The sequence below is a fragment of the Dunckerocampus dactyliophorus genome, chromosome 18 (assembly GCF_027744805.1).
Source record: "Dunckerocampus dactyliophorus isolate RoL2022-P2 chromosome 18, RoL_Ddac_1.1, whole genome shotgun sequence".
NCBI classification, from domain to species: Eukaryota; Metazoa; Chordata; class Actinopteri; order Syngnathiformes; family Syngnathidae; genus Dunckerocampus; species Dunckerocampus dactyliophorus.
Window position 1 is genome coordinate 3,922,070 of NC_072836.1, and position 23,494 is coordinate 3,945,563.

Consider the following 23,494-nt stretch of genomic DNA (forward strand, 5'->3'; position numbering starts at 1 on the left):
GTTAAGAAAAAAAGTGTTTTAATGAGTCCCAATTTAACAGGAATAAGCTTGTAACATTATGAGGAAAAAATTCATTTTATCAGCATATAGTTGAAGTATTAAATATATTGTACAGTACTGTATATGTTGTTTTTTGGAAAATGAGGTGGGGGTGAAAAGTTATATTATTTGGAATAAAGTCAAAATTTTTGTGGAAAAAAGTCATATCACAAGACGTAAATTTACAAGGATGATTTAAGAAGAATGTATAAAAATATTTGGAAAGTGCTGTAAAAATGGGGGGGGGGAGCAAAAAGTGACATGCATACTAATATACTTTTTCACCTATATCAGTTTTTCCTTGAAATATACTGTATTGATATAACTTGTTAGCATACAGTATCTACGTGTGTCGCTTTACAAAATGTCAAAGTGGCAAAGTTGCATCCTTTCATTTTGCACTGTGGTCCTCCAAGGATGAAACGTTTCCTTAATTGTCAACTTCCTCTGGCTGTCCCAATACTTTTGCAAGCGTGTGCCCCTCATCAGCCTTTATGATTGATTGTAGGAGCTCATAAGAAAGTGTTTGTGTGGCCGTTTTGAGTGTGCGCGTGTGTGTGTGTGTGTGTGTGTGTTGATGGAGGTCACTCAGCGAAACGTGAGCCCCAGTCACAGGGCTCTCATGACTCCAATCGATCCATCATCATCACGGAATTGCTTCAGAGCGCCATTCTCCTCGCCCTCATCCTTGGCCATGCTGTGATTGACAGCTGGAAGGATGCTCTGTCCGCCTCTGCATGTGTCGTCCACTTTGAAGGTGTGATGGTATTTTTAACCAATTTTCCAATGTGTCTCGGAGGTGCCACCATCGTATATTGGAAGCGTGTTAGTCTTGATGCTGGAACTTAGACATTTGAAAAGTGCTTTTAGTAAGCCCTGCTGGGAAGGCGCAGTTGTGCGTGTCTGTAGCTTTAATGCTAATGAGCTGTGTTTGTCTCCAAGAGGTGCTAGATGCCGTATATCGCACACAACAACGTAACGTTAAGTGTGAGTGGGACAGGAGCACAGAAACTACTAGCATAGCTATGTGATGCTAAAGTGCTAACATTATGCTCACATTTTAACAGCAGCGTCACGCGAGGATCGCCTTTTGCAAAATGACATCCGTAGCCGACTGATGGATGGTTGGCAGCTGGCATTTTAAGATGTGTAGTGAAGGCATTACATTTATTTTTTCTCACGTTTGTGTTCGTAAACAAGCTCTAGGGACACTTTTGGCTGTTAGAACATCATTAAAAAGTCAGACCTTGGTTTAATTTACGAGCCCCGGTTTCCCACACAAAGCATTTCCTAACCACCCTGAGGGCACAAACACTTCTGTCCATGTAAGAAACGTTTACTTCCACGTTGTTTGGTAATTCCATCAGAAGTGAACACAGTTGAACTCCATCGTGTCCACTTTGAAGACGATTGGATGCCCCGTGGGCCTGATTTCATTTACAACTTGCACTGCGGCCCTTTTCCTCTTCTTCTTCTTCTTCTTCGTCTTCGTGGGAGAGCAGCGCATTCACTCTCCGGTCGTCTTTGACCTCTTTTCACGCTAAAAGCTAGCCACTTCCTGCCATTTGAAGAGCTGACCTCCGACCGCCACGCTTTCCCTCCGACACAGATGTCTTATTCAGACGTGCAGGAGACGTACGCACACGTGGAAACCTGTTATACGATGTTTGCTCATCTTTCGCTTTATCGCCAACTCGGGGTTAACAGTCCGAGGGTCAGTTTGCTCCTTGTTTGGATCACGTCGCTGTTTTAAAAATAATCATATATTTTTCTAGTTATTTTTGATGTGTTTTTGAATTTGACATGTCAATATTACGTTGAATATTCAATACTACACGAATCATCATCTTCATCTTTTTTAGTTTATCTCAGTTTAATATCCAGTGCCATGGGGGGGGCGTTAGCTTCTACTAATTACGAGTCGCTAGCATACACTTAATTAGCACTTCCTTTGTTGGGAAAAATTGTAGACAAGTCTATCACATTGCATCTTATATTCACAGTCAGTGGTTTGTTTTTTTTAGCACATTTTGTATTCCGTTACCTTTAGTGCCAGGCGCACAGGTCGTCGGCCATTTTGTTTTTTCAGCACTCAGATCAGAGAGTGTTAAAGTAACGGGGTGACTTACTGTGGCAGACAGAGTCGCTGGTGGGGGTGCAGTGGGCCAGCTGGATCTCGGTCTCGTCGTCGCAGATGGTGCAAGGCAGGCAGGGGTCCAGGGAGCTCTCGCGGTCCGAGAAGGTGTAGTCCACGCACTCCTCGCACACGGTGTCGTGGTCGTGCTCGCAGTGCGCGAACACGCCCTGGCCGGCGGGGCACACGGTGCACGGCTCGCAGCGGCCCGACACGCTGTCGAAGTAGAAGTTGTAGCGGCACACGCAGATGGCGTCGTTGGAGTCTGTGCAAGGCGTCTCCATGCGCATGAGGCCCGTGCACTGAGTGCATGGTTGGCACTCCTCCGTGTGGCTGTAGTTCTCGGAGAACGTCTCGCCTGCAGCACAAGGATGTAGGACACGAGCATGAGGACCATACAGGACATACTACAATGTCCAACGTCTGTGGCTGCCATGTGCAGATTGTGTACTATTCTGTCTAGCAACGAAAAAAGGGACCTATTCTACTAATTTACCGGCCTTTGTATTGACTATTGGGAAATACAATCAAACGGCACAATATGAGTGAGTTCAGTAGTTTTCCTGCTATGTTGGTGGGTTTGTTTGGAGGTAGCGGATAGCAGCTGTTAGCGGAGGAGATAAACATCGGCTCTAATGGCATTAAGAGTGTTTACCTCGCTTTCATTAGAGCAGGAGGACGCATTGATCCACTCACCCCGACATCACGCAGCTCTTGTTTGACGAGCGAGTCAAAGGCGAGGCGATTATATCGATCCGTGATGTGTTTTCAACGCTTTAAATACCAGGCGGGCGCTCGGCCGGGCACAGGTGTTGTCGTCGTCGTGTACAAAATGGATGTTATTGTGCCGTACGTAAGCTGAGTTCACTGGGAGTCATTGAATACCCCAAAAGTCCAGCTTTAGAGAGTTGAGCTTTGCCGGATCCTTCCTAATCCTCCAAATCAATGAATCAATCAATGAGTGGGCGGACTCCAGTGCTCATGAAAGGCCCTCGCTCTGTTCCCGGTGCACAAAGCAAGCTCCATAAAGGCATTCTTGCAGTCCATTGACAACAAAAACCACTTCTACTCCACAAGTAGTTGCTAAAATGGCAATCATCCGTCACCTCAAAAGGTTGAGGGAGTTGCGCTTTAGAAGCATTATTGATTTTTATTTTTTTTGGTCTTTGAAGGAGAATGAAAAGCTTTTACGTGGCAACATAAAGAGACTAAAAGCCGCCTAATTATTGCCTGCTGCTTTTCAACGACCCGTGCGTCGGCTCGCGCGGCTGAGAGGTTCGCGCCTGCAAGAAATAACCTCCATGGATAGTTACACGTAGGCTCCAGCTTGCCATAAGTGGCGTAGAAGATGGATGGATGGATGGATGGATGGATGGATGGATGGATGGATGGATGGATGGATGGATGGATGGATGGATGGATGGATGGATGGATGGATGGATGATTGTTGCACTGCACTGCACAGTAGCATGTTGATGCTGCACGCTCGTATGCACTAATGGGAATGGTGGAGTTCATTTGTAAAATGCTTAATGCCGTGACCATAGAAGAACGTCACGTTTACACTCGGACAATTCAACATGTCCAAAAATGAGTATGAAGAACCCGAGTTTATTTAGTCCTACCCCTTAATATAGAATATAGAATTATGTCCAAATTAGAGTTTATTTAGTCTTACCCCTTAATATAGAATATAGAATTATGTCCAAATTAGAGTTTATTTAGTCCTACCCCTTAAGATAGAATGTAGAATTATGTCCAAATTGAATTATCGGCCGGCCGATGAATTTGGAGGATAAATACCTTGGATCCTGCACCAACCCCTCAGACTAGAGCAGTCCTATCTAGTCAGACAAGAGCTGTCCTACCTAGTCTTTGAGCATGAACTGATGAAGCCTGCTCGGGTGAGAAGCGAAACATCTCCTAAGAGAACTTGAACAGTCCAGTTGCGATCAATTCGGTGCCCTGAGAATACAGCGACAGGCAGGTAAAGAGTTCACTCTGTGCATTGGTTCCAGCACCTTGGCGCGTTTCTTCCATAGAACAACGGCACGAACAAAGTGAGCCCTTTTGCCAGTCATACAGTCTCTTTGTCTCGGCGGGTGGAGGCGGGGCCGCTAGAAGAGTGTAACGTAGTAGAAATTATATTATTAGATTGCTTTTTTTTTCATTGTCGTTCATTCTTGTTCCCGTAGACCAAATCTCATGGATTGTCTCGTCTCTTGACACCCCCACATATTAGACATAAATAAGACATGATATAGACTCACACATGTTAACATCGGGAGAGTTCCTTGTTGCTTTTCTCTTTCTACTTCCTACTGTATTATGTACAGTACAGTGCTATTGTCTCATCAGCGTAACATTACTGACATCTAGTGACCAGTGTGGAATACTACATATCATCACGTCTTTGAATGCGTCCTCCGAATGCCTTATATTTTTATTTTACTTCATTTACACATTTTTATGCTTGAAAATGCTTAATTTAGGCAAAAAAAAGTATGTAAAATTTGCTTAAATATGCATTTTCTTTTACTAATAATAGGCCATCTTTGACCACGAAACAGTGATGATTTATTTATTTATTTATTTATTTATTTTAAACCATGATAGACTGGACCAGCGTAATTTGAAACGTGACGTGGCGAGAGATGACTGTATTCGCCTTATTTTGCCCACCAAGTGTTTATTTGTGAAATGCATCCAGTGGCGTCACAGCAAAAGAAGCATCAGGTGTTCGTTACGCAACATTAGTTTAAAGGAAGAGCTGCTGCTGATATTGGTATCGCATGATATTGGTCTCGCTAATTCAGTGCTGGATGAGATCAGATATCAGATATTGTTTAGAAAGCCAGTATCTAATAAAACCCACTGCTGGCCGAACTTGGGCCGCCCTTTGGACACCCCCGGTGCTCTCAGGCTGGTTGTATCCAGCAATGTGCTTCCTCATAATATAATTCGAGGGGGCTCTGTTGTGTATAATGTCAGAAAATCCATGACGCCTGTCTGTGGCGTTTGAACTTGTGCTTTGGGCTGCTGCTCGTCTTGCTGCAGTGCAGTAAATCACAGGCTGGTGTGTGTAACGGCAGTAACAACATGATGTGTGAATGTGTCAGCCTGCACATGTGCCTGTCATGTTGATTAACAGCATTTAGTTTGGTGGAGCCCCCCCTCACCTACCACCCCCTCCTGCAGCTATGTTGTAGCACATGTTGCCAAGTGCTGGCACCCGGCGACGGGGCTAACACCTTGTGAACAGCACTGATGTTTTCAAGGCTGGGATCGTTTTACACGCACAGGTAGGAGATCGGTGGGGGGGAAGAAGTCAGGAATGTTTGCAGGAATAATCAGAAGCAGGGTGGTCCAGAAAGGCATTACGGAAGTGTTGTTTACAGTGTGGGGAGGACCACACAACCTCGTGTTGACAAATGACACAGGTCCGAGGAACAAGTGAACGGAATTCCACCAAAAGGATGGGAGGGAAGACCTTCACCCATTAGCGTCATCAATAATGCAGCCTTGAGGATTCTCACAATTTCCTCTTTACGTCCGAAGCGTTTAGTTTGCGTTTGGACACTTTGAGCGTGAGCTGAGCTGAGCGTGCAAAAGTGCCTTTTTAAACATAACACTGTGCCTCCTCTGTCAGCCAAAACCTTCACTTTGGCCCTTTCTGTTGTCATAAACACGTTTGTCATCTTTTTAAACAAACATACATGTGCAAAATGTCTTTCACAGCACAATATTAAAAGGACGAATGTCAACTCCCCAAAAAATCATCGATACAATAAAATAATAGTTCATTCATATTTGTATTTAGCAACAAAGAAGATGCCAATCAAACATCCATTTTCTATGCCGCTTATCCTCACTAGGGTGGCGGGTATGCTGGAGCCTATCCCAGCTGACTTCGGGCGAGAGGCGGGGTACACCCTAGACTGGTCACCAGCCAATCACAGGGCGCAAATCAAACCTGTTTTCAGAATACTTGTTTCAATTTTTTGTTATTATTTATTAATTATTTCTATAAATAAATAAAAAAAATACTAACAGAAAATTACATTAAATATTTTACTGTAATTTGTGACTTTCGGCCAACACAGAATGTGGGTCCCGACCCACCGTTTGAGAAACTCTGCATTGACTTTAATCATCTTTTTTTTGTGTGGTAGGTGGTGATTTATTTGTCCTATAGAACACGATGAACAACTCTGCATTTGTCCATTTTCCTGGTGTGCTTGGAAGGGGTGGGCTTGGGCCTGGCACATGCATGAGCACCAAACCTGCAATGCAGTTCCTCCTCCCACCAGCTAAATAAACAGAACGACTCGCAATAAGCTACGAATCAGGTTGTAGTATGTACTGTAGGTTTATTTTATGGCACTTCCCAATGCATGTGGCGCAGTGTGAGTGCCGACCACCAGGGGCACTGCAGAGGAGGGTGGATCTTACCAGACCCCCAAAGAAGTACTGTAAGGCTATAAAGGATTTTCTTCTATTTTGTCTTCTTGACCCCCCCTCCCACTTTGCCCTTGAAGCTCTTAATCGCCACGCTGACATGTCAGCTTTTTTCCAGAACGGCTCACACAGCGTAGCGGGGCAGGGAGGTCCGACTGCGGCTCGTGACGGAAGAGAAAGCAGGAGACGAGGCTGATAAATATTTCAACAGTGCTGACGCTGCCACTTGATGAGAAGTGGGGGTGTGTGTGTGATTGAGGGAGGGGGCGTCTAGTGGGTTTCACCGACAGGAAGTGGGAATGAAGTGCGGTAAGCAAAGATTCACCCGTGAAACAGGAAATGGATGTTTGGCACTTTGCAGGTCATCAATGATTCAGTCGTGCACTTCAACGACACGCTCAGGTGAGGTCGGCGGGGCGGGGGTCATCTCGGCGTGCAAACCGGAAATTGGATGTAACCTCCCGAGGGTGCGAGGGCTTAATTGCTGCAGTAAGTAGTGTTCACGCACGGCGCCGATACCATAATTGTTCACTGTGCAGTTTAATTAGCGGCAGCAGATTGAGCTGCATTCATGTAACGCTATGCATGATGAATGACAAGCACGCCCTGCCCTCAGGTGCCAAGTTCTCTAATAGCAATTTCTCCGCTAACACAGCCGGTGAGTCATCACAACAGGGAGGAGGAGAGGATGAAGAAGAGGGATTCTGGAGAGAGAAATAAGTGTTCTGCCCAAAAGGGGATTTCAAAAGAAAGCAGGAGAACAAACAAAACATTGACTACAATTTACAGCCCCCAACAAAGCCAAACGATGCACGCGTGATTTTAGAATAAAGACCAGACTGTTCAAGTTGATTCACAATGTGGACAGCGAGGTGGACGTCTTTCATTTTCCCCAGGAGGGAAATCAAAAGAATTTGCTGCGCAGGTCAGTGGTGTGTTTGCATGGCTACTGACCAGCAGCGAAGAAAAAGAAACACATAGTTAGTGTTGTTTTAAGAAAGCTATAATGACCATACGTCGCTAGAAAGTTGGAAAAACAGCATAGCCAGTGTTTCCCACAGGACTACAAACGTTCTTCTGTTGCTTCTTTTTGTCGCTTTTGCTACTTTCAAAAACAACACAGCCGCCTGCGAGTGCTTATAGATGGGGGAGGGGCCCATGGCAGCACCCGCTGCTCATTGAGAAGAGCAGTACATGCTTTCATTTCATGCCAAAGAAGAATGTTATTTTGTACATTTGCTGAAGTCATTTAGTCAGGCACCTTCAAGGACAGCCGCGGGTCCTTATTGGAGTCCTTTGACCAGGAAGTTTAGTTCAGTGTGTGTGCTGCTGATAGAAAATGTCTGACAATTTGTGATAAATAAGGCAGTATTTTGACAGGTTATTATTTTGTTTAGCTCTTTGTTGTCTTTGCATCGTAACTTTAGCCATGATGGTGTCTTGTTAAAGCGGCAGCTGCTAAGATGTTAGCTAAGCTAATGCTAACACTAGCTGTTGTACTGTACACACCCAGCTACTACGTCCACAAGTGTTAGGATGTTTTTGTATGTATGCACCACTACAATAGATATGACATCAAAACAAGTTTAGCTTCCATTTAAGTGGTTTTGTAATGCATTTCATTTAGGGTTTAAGAATTGCAGCCATTTTTATGTAGAATATATCCATGTCAAAGGTATTTGCACAAAATGGTGGCTTATATACAGTAGGTATAAAACTACATGTCGGTGTCTCAATACTTTTGTGCCTATTTGTTTTGCTTCATTTATGTTGATTAAGTGTAGTAAGAGATGCAAGAATGGCATTTTGAGAGGTTTTGTGGCATTGTTCAAATACTGTTTTTATTGAAATTAATCATATGTTCATACTCAATAAGAGGGTTGGGTTTTTTTTTTAGTGAAACATACATTTAACAGTAGAATTGAAATACTTTCCCTATCACACATCCAAATGACCACTTACCACTGCTATTTAATTTGCTTTCTTTCCCGGCTTGCATTAGTTTGACAAACCTTTTCATAGGAAGTCAGCCAAAGAAAAAAAAAAAAATTTGATTTCCTAACATAATTCAAGCCAGAGTATAAAGTCTGTTGTGGAAAAAGTTTTCAAGAATCTCTCATTCCTTTTCAATTTAATAACATCCCTTGTGGTGAAATTAGAAATATCCAGCTTTTTTGTTGTTGTTGTTGTGTGTGTGTGTGTGTGTGTGTGTGTGTGTGTGTGTGTGCACGCGCGCCAGCACACAGTATATTGCCGCAACACTGCAGAGCAACCTGCCACACAATTGGTCTTGTCATAATTGGACGAGCGCTGCATCGTTGACCTTTACTGGCCACTTAGCGCTGTGACAAAGAAGCCTTCTCGTCTGTCACAGTGTTGGCACGCGGCCCGGCTCGGCTGCATGCTTGCAGCACGCTGAAGCGTTTCATGCGGCGTCGCTGAAATGGGACCTTGCCTTATTTCCTTAAGTGTCAGATATGACTTGTTTAGTGCTTTGTGGGCTTGAATATTTTAATATATGCATGGAAAAAGTAAACAATAGAAGGAGTTCTTCCCCCTCTGGGACTGATAAAGGGATTAGTTTCTTCAGCGTGACGTCAGAGCTGACATGCGTGGCTGCGCTCGTTTGTTTGACTCTGAAAGTGTTTGGAATCGCAGTCACAAAGTCAGCGTGGAGACTGACGCTACTACACACTTTTCTCAACATTCTGATATTCCCAAAGCTCAAGGCTGAAATTGAAGCCAGAAACAAGAATACTACTAATAATAATAATACATTTTATTTTGGAGTACACAGCTACACTGTTAATTTGTGTCGAAATGAACTCATCTGACGGCCATTCATTGACTAAAGTTTGTTGCTCCAGTCCTCCAGGGTGTTTTCCTAGCAGGTGATATTTTTACATACTGTCGTCCCTTGTTTAACGCGGATAATTGGTTCCAGACCCGACTGTGATAAGTGAATTTCCGCAAAGTAGGATTCAGTATTAGTAAATGGAATATTTTCTTAGAGCATAGAAAACTTGTTAATAATCTGCTAAATGTGGTTTTTAACATTATTAGAGCCCTCAAGACATGAAATAACACCCCTATAGTCACCTTTATAGTTGTATTACCCAATATAGTAAACATAGTAAATATCCATGCATCCATCCATTTTCTATACCGCTTCTTCCTCATTAGGGTCGCGAGGGTATGCTGGAGCCTATCCCAGCTGACTTCGGGCGACAGGCGGGGTACACCCTGGACTGGTCGCAGCCAATCGCAGGGCACATATAGACAAATAACCATTCACACTCACACACACTCACATTCATACCTATGGACAATTTAGAGTCTCCAATTAACCTCACCTGCATGTTTTTGGAATGTGGGAGGAAGCCGGAGTACCCGGAGAAAACCCACGCGCACACAACATGCAAACTCCACACAGAAATGCTCAGGGGAGAATCGAACCCAGGTCTTCCCGATCTCCAAGCTGTTACCGTGTTGGCCAACGTGCTAACCACTAGACCACCGTGCGGCCCTATAGTAAATATAGTAAATAAGAATAAATAAGGCATGTAAGACGGAAATAAAACTTCTGCTCAAGCAGTGTCACAGTAAATGTGAACCTTAGTGAGGAGTCTAGTGCCTGTCTCACCACACACTGACACCTAGTGGCCAATGTAGAATACAGCACTACATTTCACAATTAAATGCTTCTTCTGCCTTGTATTTGTATTTCAACTCATTTAGTAAGATCATTTTTATGCTTGAAATGCTTCATTTAGGCCAAGAATATGTACAATGTTATTTAAATATGCATTTTTAAACTAATAGCCCGTATTCAACCATGAAACAGTGATCATTTATGAATGAATGTTTTTAAAAATGCAATATTGCGAGGGGCATTTTACTTTGGATATTTTTTTTTTTTTTTTAAAACATGTCAGCTTTTTTTCAGCTTTTTTTGTATATTGTGCCTTTATACTTTATTTTCCAAATGTTTTTCTTTTTTTTTTGAGTGTTAAGAGTCATGGGCCACAAATGGCCCCCGGGCCGCACTTTGGACACCACTGCACCACAGTGTTTCCCATACATTCATTTATTTGTAGTGAGCTGTTTGCCCTTGCTCATAAACACTTCATAATGGGACTGGAGCTTGGCGTCGTCACTCTGCTCCTTAACACACCTCACGTGCTCTGCCAGAGAATAAGACGTAGCAGGAGGGCTCATTATTGACAGTTTAGCGATTATCAGACTCCTGTAGAAAAGCGACTAGCGACAAATCTATCGAGCTTTCCTGGTGTCATTGGAGACTTTTGGAGACGCATGTATCGCTCTTCTCAGCGAGCAGCGGGTCCTGCTATGCCCCCACCCTCCAAAAGCACTCCCAGGCAGCTCCGTCATGCTTGACATTTTTTTAAATCCCCAAAAGAAGCAACAGAAGAAGTTTATTTGTATTTTTAAATGTCATGTTTTGTTTTTTAACTCACTTGATGTCTCCAACATGCGTCATGGCCAACTATGCAAATTAGACAGAGTCCTTAGTTCCCAATTCATCATATTTTGGACAACTATATACGTCTAATTTTGTGGGAGAAAGGCCCTTTCTGTTGCCAGTGCACAAAGCTGGCGCCATGATGGCCTGCTTGGATGAGTGTGGTGTGGAAGAACTGGAAAAAGTCCCCGAAAGTCTTCCCAGAAGCTGTTGTAGCAGCACAACTCCATATTTTGTTCACTTTTCTCTTCCTGTAGCTGTCCCAATACTTTTGTCCCTATAGCATACCAAGGCAGTAAAACCAACAGAACATCTGGGAGCAAAGGTTAAAGGTGAGAGGAGAAACCACTCACTGTCGAGGCACTGCGAGCAGACGGTCTGGGTGGCGCCGCACGACCGGACCACGCCCTCCCCAGGCGGGCACTCCTTGCAGCACTCGCCATCCTTCGTGTACTGGCCCGAGTCGCAGGGCAGCTGCACCGCCCGCTCGCTCTTGGATGCTGCCGTCGCTAGCGTCACCTGGCGGCACGAGGGGGACACGGCGACGTCAGCGAATAGCAGAAGTAAAAGTTAAGACACACAATGAAAAAGATGGCTGCTCGGTGTGTGTCGTCATCATCATCATCATCATTATAAATTGCGTGAGCATCCCTGAGGAGTCGTAAACCTGCTGTAAAAACGTGCGTGCCGCGCCTTAAACGTCCATCCTGATCAGTCATAAACATGGCTCAGCCAGTACTGTCTCTACACATGTTTTGGCTTTTTCTTTAGCTTTTTGTGTTAAGGAAGGAGGAAGTAGACAGGAAGTTACGTGACATAAGCGGAGTCACACTCAAAGCAGTCACACAGGCTGTTATGATTAACATCGCTTCACCTCTTTTTGCCCATTTTGCTTCATGTATTTCCGATTTTTCATTAATTTCATCTTTTATTGATTTATTACTTTATGCTATTTATTTATTTCATTTTGACGCGAACAAAACCTCTTACCTGTGCAACCATAACTTGATTACTTTGTGTGTTTGTCCAAAAGAGAAGCAATGGGAGTGTTTGTGACTCTTTATCATCCTCAAGTGCGCGGTAGGCGAGGTCAGAGGTCAAATCAGTACAAACTTTTTAATGTTGCGTATTGCGGAATGTTGATTATTAATAGCAGCTGGTGCAAGATGGCAGGCGCCAGGTGTCAAGTCCACTTCACTGTCAGTGTTTTTATCTCTTAACCTCTTTAGTTTCATTTCTTCCTTTTGTCTGCGTTATGTCTTATACGCTCCCTTTTCTTTTAAAACAGACTTTGCACCTCCGTCCTTCCTTCCTTTCCACATCGGGCCGACAATCAAGCGGTCACATGATCTGGTTAAGTCATCCCGCTTTTGTTTCCTCCCCGATTTCACGCTCAATTTGGGCGGGGTTTATTCTTCCCTAAATTGAATTGCTGCGGCGTCATGGCCGCCCTTTAGGCCAGCTGTCACAACAGAGCGCTTGGCAGCGCCGCACGCTCCTCGGAGCAGCTGCCTCCGCGCGTCATCCTTGTCATTCACCTGCACGGTTCCTTTCCTAAATAATATTCCTCCGGCAGTGTGTGTGCAGGCTCGGGGTTCTGATCCGGAAAGGACTGTCACTGAGTAAAGCGTAAACTAAAGGGGCACATGTTGGAAGGAGAAACACCCATTAAGCACCGCACCCTAACTCCTCCCCTAATTTTACGATAACCTGAATAGAAAGTGGTTTGATGGCGCTATCTGCAGGGGGAAAAGAGTGCTGCAGCTATGAACCCAGCAGAGGGCGCTGTCTGACAAGTCAAATCACTCAACATTTTCCAGCAGGAAGATTCTTTGTATAACTGAACGTTTTGTAAGTAAGTACATTGCTGGGGGGTCTTGGAATGTAGCCCAGAAGGATCTACTGTATTGCATACGGCCTTCATGTGCATGCATAGCATGGAAAAAGGCATTCATCCTTTAATTAATGAACATAGGCTAGAAGACGTTTGACATCACATTTATTGGCAATGTATGGAACAAGTATGTGCTTTTATGTCTTAAATACGTGTTGCATTGCATGAGAAACAAGGACCAGTAACATTGTTCCGTGGTGGTCGAGGGGTGTGAAAGAAGGCATGCAAAGGACAGAAAAAACATTGCACAGGTTGCAAACCTCACATTTTGTGTCGTGCAAAAGTATGACAAATCACATAGCAGTGTTTCTCACAGGGTTGCAATCTATTTGTGGCGGGGGTGCGGTGTGCCGTGATGACATAATAGGCGAATTTGCATACTCGCAGACTTAATTGGCAATGACATATTTGCAAAAAGTGAGCATAATTCCAGTCATCCCTTGCAATATCACGGTTCAATGATCATATACGGTAATTTGTTTTTTTTTTTACAAATTAATAAATGATCACTGTTTTGTGGTTGAATAAAGGCCTATTATTAGTAAAGAAAATGTGCATATTGAAGCAAATTATACTTATTTTTGGCCTAAATGAAGCATTTTCAAGCATAAAAATGCAAATACAAGGCATTGTAATTGTGAACGTAGTACCGTATTCTACATTGGCCACTAAGTGTCGGTGTTTGGTGAGACAGGCCCAGACTCCTCACTAAGGTTCCCTAGGGAACACATTTACTGTGACACTGCTGGAGCAGGAGTTTTATATCCATATTATGGCTTATTTACTCTTATTCTGTCTACTATATTGGGTAATACGAGTGTGAAGCCATTTAAAGCCGCAAGTACGCTGTCCAGGAAAAAACAAGGAACTGCTAATGTGTGAGTATTTATGTCTTATTTATGTCTAATGTGTCTTATTTTCTCTGATTATATCTACTATATTGGCTAATACAAATGTAAAGGTGTTTATAGGGTTGTTATTTCATGTCTTGATGGCTCTAATAATGTAAAACTGTATTTAGAAGATTGAAAACAGATTTTCGATGACATAATCAGGAAATGATTACATTTATTAATAGTGAATTCTACTTGGCGGAACTTCATATATTGCATAGCCGTCATAAACGAGGGATTACCGTAATGAAAATCAAAACAAATATGTTACCAACAAACTTTCTTTGGTCGCTTCTTTGTTTTCTTTAATGTTTAAAGTATTTTTTTTTTATTGACATTTGAGAGGCTAAAATCAGAGGCTATTTACCATTTTCACATCAAAAAACGATTAACCAAATACCAAAATTGTTGTTGATCAAATGGATCATTGATGAATCATCGCTTCATCGATGAATTATTGCAGCCCTAGTGGAATGCATGTTCAGTATGTGCTTGTGTTTGTTCAAATTCACGTGCTGCATTCACAGAAGTATGCTGAATTAGTCCTCTTTAATGAAGACAAGTTGCAAGAAGACGACTGAGTCATCATAACATCGCACTCTGTGCATACAAATGTGCTCGTAATCAGTCTTAATCTGATTAATGTCAGGAAACTCACTGCAATATTGGTCCAAGAGCTCATTTTGGTGCAATGAAATGTACTTTTAGGATTATTAACACTGCATTGGTCATAAGAAAGTACTTAGATGACCTGAGTTCAGTCCAGAAGAAGTCATTGAAACGCCAAAAAAACAAGCCATCAGAAAAGAATGAATGAATGAATAAAGTGCATACTTACGAGAGTGTACACTATCACAAGTGCCGGAAAGGAAGTCATCCTGTTAGTGAGTGTTTGCTGCTGCTGCTGCTGCTGCTGCTGCTGCTGCTGCTGCTGCTGCTGCTGCTGCTGCTGCTGCTGCTGCTGGAGTAGTCACCCACCCACCCAAAACAAAATCCCAAAAAGTGATAAAGGAGAGGAAGAAGCAGCTACGTGGAGGTTCTCATTTCCATCTAAAATGTTTATTTTTCTTTTCTTAACAGCAAGTCCACTGCAGCATCACGCCACCCAGCCGGGACCTTCTGGACTGGACTGGACCGGACCATGAAGACACCCGAGGAGGAGGAGGAGGAGGAAGAAGAAGAAGAGGAGGAGGAGGAGGAGGAGGAGGAGGAGAGTGTCCTGTCCGGAGTGAGGCTTGGATGCAAGTGCAATGCAGAGGAGGAAGAGGAGGAGTGAGGGTCTCTCTCACTCTCTCCCGCCCTCTCTCTCTCTCTCTCCCCTCCCTCTCTCCTCCTGCAGGTGCACGACAAAGGTAATAAAGACACTGCAGTCACGACGAGCACGCGCCCTCCCCTGGGAAACATAACACAATCACATCGTCATTGTGCAGGTAGTTAGTATCTACAGTCATTTTATTCAATGCCACATGCACGCGATACTGTCAACTTTTTATTCCCCTGACTGCAGTCATGGCTACTTTGGCCACGCCCCCTCGCCTCTCATTATTGTGACGACGGTGCCATCAAAAGGTAAATAGTTTTTTACAGGAGTGGAGCCATACATTCAAAGGGGCCAATAAATGACAAACACATATATATTCAGCCGCCAGCTGCCTGCCTGATTGCCCCATGAGTTGATCATGTGATCGCTTGTAATGAATCACACACACAGACGCACGCATGCACGCAGCTTCATCTGGTTAACATGCGCTGCACAGCTTTGTCGTACCGTCAACAGCCGCAAGAGGGCACCCCTGACTGAGCTCACGCAGAGATGCCCAAATGGAGATTCGAATCCTGTCTCGATGTGCAGCCCTTTCACACCTTTTTTTAACAACAGCATAACCACAGTAAATGTAATTATTATAAAAATAATAAAAATGTAAAAGGTGCAAACTAGGTGTCATTTAGATTTAATACACTAATTCTAGTGTAAAAGGATCCAAAGTGCATTCACGTGAATTATTTTGTTTTGAATCCTTTTTGATGTGAAAGGTGACACCACAAGACTCCTATACAGTAATATTTAGCATGGCTTACCTACTTAGCAAGGGGTGTCCAAACTTTTTCTATTGTGGGCTGCATACTCTCAAACCAAAGGACATATTTTTTTATTTAGTAAAAAGGCTAAAAACGCAATGTATATCTTTAAAAACATAGCGCTGTGCTATTATTAGTCGTTAGTATCAGCATTTCAGCTTTTTGTCTTGCGCCATTTTGTTCTTTTTGTCTGTTTTAAAAATGTTATTGTATTTCTTCAATATTCTGTTGGCCAATCAAACAAAAAAAAACGAAGTGCAATCCCGTTGGCCACTCAGCAGATGGCTGGGAGGCTGCATTCAAACATCCTTACAATACACGCTTGACGGACACCGCCTGTAAGGGCCGCTGTGGAGGGAGGATGTCGCTCAACGTGACAACAAGGCACCTGCAGTCACAAAAAATGACTCTGCTCTATTTTCTGCTGACCCCCTGCCTACCCCCCCACCCCACCGACAGGCAGCAGCAGCACAGCTGCCGCAGAGTGATTTAGTTTCACAGCTGAGATGCTCTCTATTATTGATCCCGGCACACATCAATTTTCTTTCCCCATCCTCCCCCCACTTCCTATGTCCTCCTATGTGGCACCTCTGAGTAACCTCCAGCCACGTATTACTTCCTGTGACCTCCACAACCCGAGCAAGGCACCCCACTGCTCACTTCGTTGGGGCCATGTCCCTACAAATAAGGATATTTTAAAAACAAATATTTCTCTATGCATTTTGGCCTCTTGTCCACGCTCAAATATTTAGTTTTTGTCCTTAAAATCTGAGCTTTTTTTTTTTTTTTTAAATACGGTGATTGTGTGTGGAATGGGTGAAGCCGAGCTTTTTTGCTTTGTGTCATAAGAAATGTGCAACATTGTCATGTTTTTAAATCTTATTTAACAACAGAACATGACGTTATGGACGTACAGGTGTTGGTTTCATTTCCCGTAGCGGTGGATGTGCATGAAGAGCTGAACACATGCCTTATGATGCACAACCGAGTCAGTGGTTGCTGTTTCCCGGTGAACGTGTTTTCATGTGGTGCGTTAAGACGCCATCTGCTGTATGGAGTTGGAACGACAAGCTGCACAGATAGCCCCATTAGAATGTGTTTATGTGTAGGGTGAACAGGTAGCACCACATTGTATTAAAAAAAATTTAAAAAAGTAAATGAATGTATGGGAAACCCTGCAGCTCTTGTATGGAGATTGTGTACCTAATGAAGTGGCCTGTAAGTGTTGATTTATGGCTAGAAACAAAATGGTGCATGCTCTATTAGTCATGGTAAGCACATGCGTGTAAAATACGAGCTGCCAATGCTTGGACACATCTCCTGAAGAATTCCTTGGCGTGAACATGGCAACATGAAGGAAGAGATTCCTGTGTGCATCCTGATTGCAGCGTTGCACTAAGGAGCACGCCAGGAGAGCTGAAGGTAACCGGAGAATTGGGGGAATGCGCTGCACATCATTCCTCTATTCATGGTCGCTGGGTGGATATAAAACGCAGATGTTGGGATCTTCGGCCAAAGTTCAGAGACAACAGACTTCACCTGCTCTTTAGACTCGGAGTGATCCAAGCAGGATGTTAATGGATCGCAGCGATTCCTCCTCCTTCATCTTCTTCTTCTTCTTCTTGGGGGCGACGTTGTACACGTCGCGCCGCCCGGGAATTGAACGGCGAGCCAAGGGATGAGGAGCTCGCTCACCTGGGATTGGTTAGCTGCCGTCTGGGAGCCAGCGTTCGGAGGAGCAGATGCACTCAGCCATGGAGAATAAATATCAAGCGTCAAACTTACAAGCTGGAAGCCGCAGGATGTTAGCCAGACCTGCAGGGTGGAGGTGGTGGGGAGGGATGGTGATGGTATTCTCCTGGCGGGGTGTCTTTATGTTGTCATATTCATGGCCGGACTCCGGTACTCAACACTGAGCTCAGGTATCACGTCTTCAAAGAGACGGGATGAGAATGGAAGCGGAATTCCACCGATCCCTGAATAAATGGCCCCGACTGCAGAATTATTATCCGTATAGTCTTTCTCACGGGGCGTATATCAACATATTTATTTACTACCACATGGACGCCATGAACATCTTCATTTCATGCTTGGACCTTTGACCCACACTCCTTGTCGCCATCTTTCATCTTCCATGCTGCACTTGAGGTCAGAAATCAGCTCCTGGCTAATTAGTGCATGTGAGTGATTCATGACCTGCACGCATGCCTTTGGCTCCTGGTAAGTGCTTTATGGGTGAGGCAAACGTCCCCCTTGGGTGATGTTCTCCTTCGGTGTTTACAAAGCTTTTACACTCTTTTATTGGAAACACACAACGCCAAAAAAACCTTCCAAATTCAAAGATGTTCAAAGTTTCTCAGCGGCCATATTTCTCTGACGGACATTCCGCAGTGAAGGAACAAGGAGAGATGATGGCAGCTGATCCATACAGCAGATGTGCTCCTGGTGGGCAAGGGGGGAGCGGATTGGGAGGGGGTCACTGACCAATACATTTGGAATGGAGATGTTTTACAACGTGCTAATGGTTGCTAATTGGTGCTACGTTAAAGGTCAACACTCAGCACGTCAAAGCGTGTTTGTCATCATTGTGGAGTTGCTTTATTTGAATGTTGTTGTTTTTTTGTCCATTTTATTTTTGAGCCTTGAACATTTGAGTTATTTTTATGGAGAGGGGTAGAGCCGCTGCTGCTGCTGCACATCCAGACAAGACAGTTGAGGTGACTCGGGCAGGAAGTTCCAGGAGGGATTATGTCCCACAGCTGGCCTGGCAACGCCTCGGTGTCCCCCAGGTGGAACTGGAAAGAGGGGATTGGAGACTTGGAAGTCTTAGCTTCCCTACTGAGACTGCTGCCCCCGACGGTGACCCAGACCCACATATGCGGAAGAAGTTGGATGGATGGATGGATGGATGGATGGATGGATGGATGGATGGATGGATGGATGGATGGACGGATGGCGTTATTTTTATGCGCGTCCTCGACTACTTTTATTACTCTTCAGTACTTTGGTGAGTGGTTGGTGGTTTTCACAAAGTGCTCTACAGATAATGTTGGCTTGGGTTTGTTTGTTATTGTTGTGTGTATCAGGGAGCCTTTACAGTGCCACTAGAGAAGCGCGTATGTCAAAGCGTGAACGTCTCTGGCAACGAGGCGTTCAGGTCGCACTGGGCCGCCATCTTTACGCCATTATTCCACATTCGATTCAGCTGACTTCTTTAGCACAAATTGATTTAGCACGGAAAACGGATTAAACTCATCCAAACTAGCTTGAATAGGAGCCGGTTTAAAAAAACAAAAGTGTGCCAAATGCACACTAAATAAACTTTAACCTTTAACCCGCAAGACACCAGTTGAAAATGCATTCACCGTGTAAACCTTCTAAAATAATTCAGTAAGTGTTTTTTACTTTTTTCATTGTAAATGATAAATCAGTATTATATAGCATCCTTGACTGCATGTACCGTATTTTCCAGGCCATAATTGAAATGATCTAATAACACCATTAATAGTAAAGTATATTGTATTATTACTTAGGTATAAATCACATTATTAATTACAATCAGGATCAATTAGGAGTGGTTAGCATGTTGGCCACACAGTCAGGAGATCAAAAAAAAAAAAAAAATTTGAATGCAGGTCTTCATGTTTTCCCCCGCACGCACGGGGAGTTTTCATGTTCTCCCCGTGTGCGTGTGGGTTTTCTCCGGGTACTCCGGTTTCCTCCCACATTCCAAAAACATGCATGTTAGCTTAATTGGTGACTCTAAATTGGCCATAGGTATGAATGTGAGTGTGAATGGTTGTTTGTCTATATGTGCCCTGCGATTGGCTGGCGACCAGTCCAGGGTGTACCCCGCCTCTTGCCCGAAGTCAGTCGGGATAGGCTCCAGCATGCCCCCGCGACCCTAATGAGGATCAGCGACACAATGAAATCGGTGAAATATGGATAATGGATGAAATAAAATTGTTTATGTAATAAAATGCATCATGAAGAGAAAAAAAAGATTCATTTTATGTTGCGGTAGATTAGAAGACTCATTTATTTTGACATTTATTTCACAAAATTCAAGGCCAGGACATTTAACCTGGAAAGTTCTGCAACTACACAATAGCACACAGAAGGCTGAAAAGGTGTCTAGTATGTTAAGGCAACACATCAACAGTTATTCAGCTACACAATAGCATGAACATACCTGGGAAGCTGAATAGACTACATTAGCCAGGTGGTCCAACAAGCAAGTTACCGGTCAAGCAAATTCACCAAACTCCCGATCTCATTCCACATCAGCAAATACTTTGAATTGTTCATTTTCCTCCTCCTTCAGTCAGTATGAATTCAAATGTGAAAACATGATCATTTATATTGAGATATATGTCGCACCTGACTATAAGTCGCAGCCAAACTGCAAAAAAAGTATCACTTATTGTCTGGAAAATGCGTAAATTGTTATGACATTCTTCTACTGCCTTAACGTGAGGCTGCACATCCCAGCTTCCACCCTGCATAGTGGACTTTCTACAAGGTTTTGGAGTTGAATTTTGGCCCATTTGGTCACGGAAAAGGTATTCTTCCACACCAAAGTCATCCAAGCATGTTTTTATGTGCACCGGGAAGAGAAAAGGGCCTTCCCACAACCTTGTAAGCAGCCATTTGTCCAGAATGTCTGCCTCAGATGAAGAATGAAGAACTAAGGGGATGTAGTTGAGTATTGACTTGGATGATATTGAATTGCATTGAGATGAAAACACGATCCTTTTCCTGCAGCCGTCGTTGACTTCCTGACGCTTCCGCCAACCCGTCAATAAACATATGGATTTATTAAGTCTCATTCATACGCACGGCCACTTCTCCTGTGTTGTGTGTGTGTGTGTGTGTGTGTGTGTGTGTGTGTGTGTGTGTGTTATATGCGTGTGTCGTGTGCTTTGACACACGCCTTAAAGGACGCGACCTTGCGCAGGCTGCGCGGCCTCTCGTTAATGTGCTGAAAATCCTCAACAGACGTAATAAACACTCGCTGTGCGTCTTCATGCGTGGCGCACCTCTCTGCTCTAAAATCATAATTTGTATTCATTCACCGTTTTCTTCCGGCATCTTTTCCCATTATCACATTTTCCAGGCGGTGCGTATCACTCGTTTTGCGCATGACAAGCATGCCAATAAAGTTTTGAAATGTATTTCTTATCTTCATCTGCAGCCGTGTCATATAACACGTTGATCCAAGACGTGGAAATAACGAAGGTTACACTGATTCTGCTTGGTATGAAATGGAGAACAATCTTTGTGACTGTAGGCTGCTAGACAGCCAGCCAAACAAAGCTTTTTTTTCACATACATGTGTGCTAACTGTAGCATACAAAAAAAATGCAATTACTATTTGACATGCTAACAAGTAGCCAAAACACGACTGCTAACAGCAGACCATTGAGTTCACAAACATATTCAAAGTAATAATTGAGGAACATGTGTGATCGCTATTTAAGCATTTTGTACACATAAATACCCACGACGATTACGTTTCTCGAGGCTCAAACGTTTTAAAGCAAATACGAAGCATTTGCTGTTGCTAGCTCGTGACTAGCCGAAAGAGGGAGAGAAATACGTCAAAGATGCTCTAATGGTGACAAGAGCATTCACTCATGCGGTTGCTGAAGCCATCCTTTTTGGAGATGTATCACTTTAACTTTTTAACCGTAGTTTTATAACCACTTTTTTACTATACATTTTAAACGTATTTATTTACCAACTATGAATTTATTAGCACTTTTCACATGAAACCACTGTGTTTGACCCAAGGACCCAATGACCATCTTTGAGAACGTTCCGACCCACAGCTTTCTGTTTCTTTACGCTAACGAGCATCAAGCTAAGGGGCTAGCCACACGGAAACGTTTTCAGGTCAAGTATTTTATGGTTTCAGCTTTTCATCCACCCAGAAATGGCGTTCTGGGTGACCTGAAAACGGCTTCCAGAGTGGGAAAATAAGAAAGCGCCGGCTCGTTCTCGTGTAAACTCATGAAACCGCTCCATTTTGAAAACGATGACGTCACAAACAACAAACAATGGTGGACTACACATGTGTGTTTGTGCTGCAGTTGGTGCACTATTGCAACAAATTCCACTTTGCCGTCAGTTCAGACAAAGGACTCTGGTTTTTAGCTCGCCTTCTCCGTCTTACGTGCATCTTCTGTAGTATGGAGAGTGACGTGGGTCCATCTGTGTGTTCACAGCGCCACACGTAGCCGTGCCTTGTGTATTGCATCGTGTTCACCCAGTGATCCGTTGCCGTGTGGGTGCAGCTATTCACTAATCCGGCACAGTATGGACACAAAATCTGGAGCGCGTATGCTGAAGATGTGCTACAAGGTATTTATTCTGACGAGAACGACGAGGCATTAACTGGAGGCAGAAGATAATTGGAGAGATGCTGTTATGTTTCCTGCGTCGGGGCTTCTGGTGGAAAAACTTGAAGATCACAGTTTCCCCTCATTTTTATTTTTGTTTGTTTGTTGTGATATGTAGTATTCTACACTGGTCACTAGGTGTCAGTAATGCTCCATTGATGAGACAGTAGCCACTATAGCCAATATACTCAGTATGATTTATGTCTTATGTGTTGTTTTCTGTTGTTATGTCTACTATATTGGGTAACAGGAGTGTAAAGGTGACTATAAGGGTGTTAGAAGGTTCTAACAATGTTTAAGAACGTATGTAGATGTAAAAGTGATGTATCGGCTTTCTGCCTCATTGCCCGCATCTGTTTAGTTTGAAGGTGACTTCAGGGTCACTGACCCTCACGGTCTCCAAGGAGCAGACGACGTTCCCCAACGTCTTCCCGCTACAACTCCCAGCGTTGCTCTCACACGTAATGATTTAACGCAGAAAAAGAGGCGCACGTTGGCGGCAGAGACGCTGTTTGCTTCATTGAGTTAATTGTTTCCTGAACTTTGCCCTTTCGTGTTTCCCCCTCAGCCCGCTGTGGATTGATGGGCTTCCACGGCAGACGTGGAAAAGGGGATGGGGGAGGTGGTGGGGGGGTTGAAGCGTGTGTTGGCCAGGTGCTGGCAAAAAAGAAATAAATGGAGCTCCTTTACTTTTGACGCAAAGCGCACACATGGCGCTGGGGTGCAACTTTGAGTTCCAACTGTTGCACAAGGGGCGCCCAACCTTTTTCCAGTCCATATAAAAACATTCATGGATGTTGGGAGGGGCACTTTGATACATTTTGCACCTTAAAGATGCTCAAAGTAATCCAGTGCAGGTCAACTTATGCTCGTTTAAAACATCCACATCTCCGCTTTGTGTTGTAGATGACAAAGCAAATGAGTGTAATGTGTAATAATATATCTATTCTATTGTTCAGATGTGCCAAGGGCCAATAAATTTGGACTTTGGACACCCCTTGGAGGTGTTCCTGTGTGTTAGCCGTAAATCTCAGTGAAGTCATGTTGTCGTTTTTGCGAGGGTTCAAAGTTTATGTGGCCTGCTGAGGTGCGGTGCAGGAGAGGAGGATGGAT

The 23,494-nt window shown here is 43.8% G+C and overlaps 1 protein-coding gene and 1 long non-coding RNA gene across 3 annotated transcripts in view; one reads left to right on the forward strand and one right to left on the reverse strand.

Annotated features, from left to right (window-relative positions):
* The window catches only part of ngfra (nerve growth factor receptor a (TNFR superfamily, member 16)), a 30,827-nt gene extending 15,862 nt beyond the window's left edge, over nucleotides 1–14,965 (reverse strand). Inside the window, exons 1-3 of the mRNA XM_054760254.1 lie at nucleotides 14,740–14,965; nucleotides 11,468–11,633; nucleotides 2,169–2,531 (exon numbers count right to left, since the gene is read on the reverse strand). Coding sequence (XP_054616229.1) covers nucleotides 2,169–2,531; nucleotides 11,468–11,633; nucleotides 14,740–14,778 — 568 coding nt within the window. The 5' untranslated portion in view covers nucleotides 14,779–14,965. The remainder of the gene's footprint in view (nucleotides 1–2,168; nucleotides 2,532–11,467; nucleotides 11,634–14,739) is intronic.
* LOC129171532 (uncharacterized) overlaps nucleotides 1–23,494 on the forward strand; it is a 54,126-nt gene that overhangs the window by 21,584 nt on the left and 9,048 nt on the right. For both annotated transcript variants that reach the window (XR_008566806.1, XR_008566807.1), the window contains exon 2: nucleotides 14,982–15,253. This is a non-coding gene — a long non-coding RNA (uncharacterized LOC129171532). The remainder of the gene's footprint in view (nucleotides 1–14,981; nucleotides 15,254–23,494) is intronic.